The sequence below is a fragment of the Salmo salar genome, chromosome ssa20, assembly GCF_905237065.1.
Source record: "Salmo salar chromosome ssa20, Ssal_v3.1, whole genome shotgun sequence".
NCBI lineage: Eukaryota > Metazoa > Chordata > Actinopteri > Salmoniformes > Salmonidae > Salmo > Salmo salar.
The window spans coordinates 88,336,281-88,341,280 of record NC_059461.1 but is presented as its reverse complement, the minus strand read 5'-3'; the positions used below and the strand labels follow the sequence as shown (position 1 = coordinate 88,341,280).

The 5,000-nt window shown below is 45.1% G+C and overlaps 1 protein-coding gene across 5 annotated transcripts in view; it reads right to left on the bottom strand.

The window, feature by feature from the left end:
- The window catches only part of LOC106581516 (collagen alpha-1(XXVI) chain), a 78,330-nt gene that overhangs the window by 30,751 nt on the left and 42,579 nt on the right, over window positions 1-5,000 (bottom strand). Inside the window, exons 10-14 of one of the 5 annotated variants that reach the window (XM_045704077.1) lie at window positions 3,298-3,360; window positions 2,672-2,707; window positions 2,328-2,372; window positions 1,011-1,101; window positions 551-783 (exon numbers count right to left, since the gene is read on the bottom strand). In XM_045704077.1, coding sequence (XP_045560033.1) covers window positions 590-783; window positions 1,011-1,101; window positions 2,328-2,372; window positions 2,672-2,707; window positions 3,298-3,360 — 429 coding nt within the window. In that variant the 3' untranslated portion in view covers window positions 551-589. Of the gene's footprint in view, window positions 1-252; window positions 784-1,010; window positions 1,102-2,327; window positions 2,373-2,671; window positions 2,708-3,297; window positions 3,361-5,000 lie in introns of those variants that run through there. The other 4 variants (XM_045704080.1, XM_045704079.1, XM_045704076.1 and 1 more) reach the window with 4 other exon arrangements.

Below are 5,000 nucleotides of genomic sequence, written 5' to 3'. Positions count from 1 at the left end.
CAGAACAGAACAGAACAGACAATGGTCTGGTTTCAGCTCTCAGAACAGCACAGAACAGAACAGAACAGAACAGAACATGGTCTGGCTTCAGCTCTCAGAGCAGAACAGAACAGAACAGAACATGGTCTGGCTTCAGCTCTCAGAACAGAACAGAACAGAACAGAACAGAACAGAACATGGTCTGGTTTCAGCTCTCAGAACAGAACAGAACATGGTCTGGTTTCAGCTCTCAGAACAGAACAGAACAGAACAGAACATGGTCTGGTTTCAGCTCTCAGAACAGAACAGAACATGGTCTGGTTTCAGCTCTCAGAACAGAACAGAACATGGTCTGGTTTCAGCTCTCAGAGCAGAACAGAACAGAACAGAACAGAACAGAACATGGTCTGGTTTCAGCTCTCAGAACAGCATGTTAATTAAATTGTGTACTACACAGAAGAGAGAATACATATGAGTATATTTCTGAAAATATATCCAGTCATGCATTATGTAAATGAATACTTTCTGCAGGGTTTTTGATACTACATCTTTCCATAGCCATTACTATCACACACACACACACACACACACACACACACACACTAAACACTCATTGGTGTCTTAAAAAAGACATTGTCTCTGTCTGGCCACCAGATTGTTTCCTTGAGGATGGACGGGAGGAGAGTTGGAGAGGCTGGAGTCGCGTGGTCTTGATGGTGGACTCGGCCAGTCTGGTCTTGACGGCGGGGAAGGAAAAGGAGTCTGGTAGGCTCTCCAGTCCAGAGCCTGATTCCACTGGACTCTCTGCATACAGAAAAGGACAATGGTAGAAACCATGAGAACAAACATTGGAGTCTCACTCTATACTCTGGACCCAAGTAATACTATTATGGAAATCATGTGTTCCAGAATCAGAAACCCCTCCCCCTTTACCGTGGAGGCCAATCATGTGTTCCAGAATCAGAAACCCCTCCCCCTTTACCGTGGAGGCCAATCATGTGTTCCAGAATCAGAAACCCCTCCCCCTTTACCGTGGAGGCCAATCATGTGTTCCAGAATCAGAACTCTCTCTGCCAGGATCTTGAGAGCTTCCCTCAGCTGCTGCACTCCTTCAGCGCCCCCCTGAGAGACAGACAGAGACAGACAGAGACAGACACTCCTTCAGCTCCCCCCTGAGAGACAGACAGAGACAGACAGAGACAGACAGAGACAGACACTCCTTCAGCTCCACCCTGAGAGACAGACAGAGACAGACAGAGACAGACACTCCTTCAGCTCCCCCCTGAGAGACAGACAGAGACAGACAGAGACAGACACTCCTTCAGCGCCCCCCTGAGAGACAGACAGAGACAGACAGATACAGACAGAGACAGACACTCCTTCAGCTCCCCCCTGAGAGACAGACAGAGACAGACAGAGACAGACACTCCTTCAGCTCCCCCCTGAGAGACAGACAGATACAGACAGAGACAGACACTCCTTCAGCTCCCCCCTGAGAGACAGACAGATACAGACAGAGACAGACACTCCTTCAGCTCCACCCTGAGAGACAGACAGATACAGACAGATACAGACAGAGACAGACAGAGACAGACACTCCCTCAGCACCCCCCTGAGAGACAGACAGAGACAGACACTCCTTCAGCTCCCCCCTGAGAGACAGACAGAGACAGACAGAGACAGACACTCCTTCAGCTCCCCCCTGAGAGACAGACAGATACAGACAGAGACAGACACTCCTTCAGCTCCCCCCTGAGAGACAGACAGAGACAGACAGAGACAGACACTCCTTCAGCTCCCCCCTGAGAGACAGACAGAGACAGACAGAGACAGACACTCCTTCAGCTCCCCCCTGAGAGACAGACAGATACAGACAGAGACAGACACTCCTTCAGCTCCCCCCTGAGAGACAGACAGATACAGACAGAGACAGACACTCCTTCAGCTCCACCCTGAGAGACAGACAAATACAGACAGATACAGACAGAGACAGACAGAGACAGACACTCCTTCAGCACCCCCCTGAGAGACAGACAGAGACAGACACTCCTTCAGCTCCCCCCTGAGAGACAGACAGAGACAGACACTCCTTCAGCTCCCCCCTGAGAGACAGACAGAGACAGACACTCCTTCAGCTCCCCCCTGAGAGACAGACAGAGACAGACAGAGACAGACACTCCCTCAGCTCCACCCCTGAGAGACAGACAGATACAGACACTCCCTCAGATCCCCCTGAGAGACAGACAGACATGCATTCAGAAACACACTCACCTCCATGGGCAAAAAGAGCCATGAATACTCAGTGAAGCAGCATATTAAAATCTACTGATGTCCAATACTGTGCATACCTCAGGTAAACCCTCTCCTGGCTCCCCCTTCTGCCCAGACTGCCCCTGTAAACACAATGACACATACATTATCAACACAGAGGCAACACACACAGACTACCTAGAATACACAGAGCGTCTGAGTGTGGTGTGAAATACTATGTGCAAGATTAGGAGGTCAAATACATGTGTGTGTTTATGTGTGTGTGTGTGTGTGTGTTTATGTGTGTGTGTATGTTTATGTGTGTGTGTGTGTGTGTGTGTGTGTGTGTGTGTGTGTGTGTGTGTGTGTGTGTGTGTGTGTGTGTGTGCCTGTGTTCACACACGTGTTGCGTGCAATGAGTGAACAGCCTTGCCGTACTCACAGGCTGGCCGTGCTCCCCTGGTAATCCTGAAGGGCCCTGGTTAGATAGATAGATAGATAGATAGATAGATAGATAGATAGATAGATAGATAGATAGATAGATAGATAGATAGATAGATAGATAGATAGATAGATAGATAGATAGATAGATAGATAGATAGATAGATAGATAGATAGATAGATAGATAGATAGATAGATAGATAGATAGATAGATAGATAGATAGAGAGAGAGAGAGAGAGAGAGAGAGAGACTTTACTGTTGTGATCAATGAGGTCTGAGCAGGGCCATAGGCTGATTAATTATGGGTCAGCACAGCAGCACAGACTGTACGGCATGACTCCTAAATTGCAGACTATTCCCTATATAGTCCACTAATGTTGACCAGGCCCTGATTAAAAATAGTGCACTCTGTAGGGGGACAGGGTTCCATTTGGGAGGATACCCTAAGTGTTTGAACAGCACGTCTTTGAAGAGTGCCTGTCTACCTCCTGATCAAACAGATGTCTTGTGCACAATGGAACAAAGATACTGTTGAAATAAACCCTCTGAACCTTTCATAGTGACTGAATTACAAAGCAGTCCAGTGTTTTCGTATGAGAACATTAGGGGTAACATTTTTCCTCACCCTCTCCCCTGCATCTCCTTTAGGACCGGGATTCCCAGCCTTGCCTTGGAGGCCTCCCACTGCCTGAAAACACAAAAAGGGCAACATTTCTGCCACTTCCCTCACATAGCCAGGCTCACACTGCCCTGACCGTAACCATAGTAACATCTCTACTATGTAATGTTGACCGTGACCATAGTAACATCTCTACTATGTAATGTTGACCGTGACCATAGTAACATCTCTACTATGTAATGTTGACCGTGACCATAGTAACATCTCTACTATGTAATGTTGACCCTGACTGTAACCATAGTAACATCTCTACTATGTAATGTTGACCATGACCATAGTAACATCTCTACTATGTAATGTTGACCCTGACTGTAACCATAGTAACATCTCTACTATGTAATGTTGACCGTGACCATAGTAACATCTCTACTATGTAATGTTGACCCTGACCATAGTAACATCTCTACTATGTAATGTTGACCGTAACCATAGTAACATCTCTACTATGTAATGTTGACCCTGACCGTGACCATAGTAACATCTCTACTATGTAATGTTGACCCTGACCATAGTAACATCTCTGCTATGTAATGTTGACCGTGACCATAGTAACATCTCTACTATGTAATGTTGACTCTGACCATAGTAACATCTCTACTATGTAATGTTGACCCTGACCGTGACCATAGTAACATCTCTACTATGTAATGTTGACCCTGACCGTGACCATAGTAACATCTCTACTATGTAATGTTGACCCTGACCATACTGTAACATCTCTACTATGTAATGTTGACCCTGCCGTAACCATAGTAACATCTCTACTATGTAATGTTGACCCTGACCATAGTAACATCTCTACTATGTAATGTTGACCCGTGACCATAGTAACATCTCTACTATGTAATGTTGACCCTGACCGTGACCATAGTAACATCTCTACTATGTAATGTTGACCCTGACCATAGTAACATCTCTACTATGTAATGTTGACCCTGACCATAACCATAGTAACATCTCTACTATGTAATGTTGACCGTAACCATAGTAACATCTCTACTATGTAATGTTGACCGTGACCATAGTAACATCTCTACTATGTAATGTTGACCCTGACCGTAACCATAGTAACATCTCTACTATGTAATGTTGACCGTGACCATAGTAACATCTCTACTATGTAATGTTGACCGTGACCGTAACCATAGTAACATCTCTACTATGTAATGTTGACCGTGACCATAGTAACATCTCTAATATGTAATGTTGACCGTGACCATAGTAACATCTCTACTATGTAATGTTGACCGTGACCATAGTAACATCTCTAATATGTAATGTTGACCGTGACCATAGTAACATCTTTACTATGTAATGTTGACCGTGACCATAGTAACATCTCTACTATGTAATGTTGACCGTGACCATAGTAACATCTCTACTATGTAATGTTGACCCTGACCGTAACCCTAGTAACATCTCTACTATGTAATGTTGACCCTGACCATAGTAACATCTCTACTATGTAATGTTGACCGTGACCATAGTAACATCTCTACTATGTAATGTTGACCCTGACCGTGACCATAGTAACATCTCTACTATGTAATGTTGACCGTGACCATAGTAACATCTCTACTATGTAATGTTGACCGTGACCATAGTAACATCTCTACTATATAATGTTGACCGTGACCATAGTAACATCT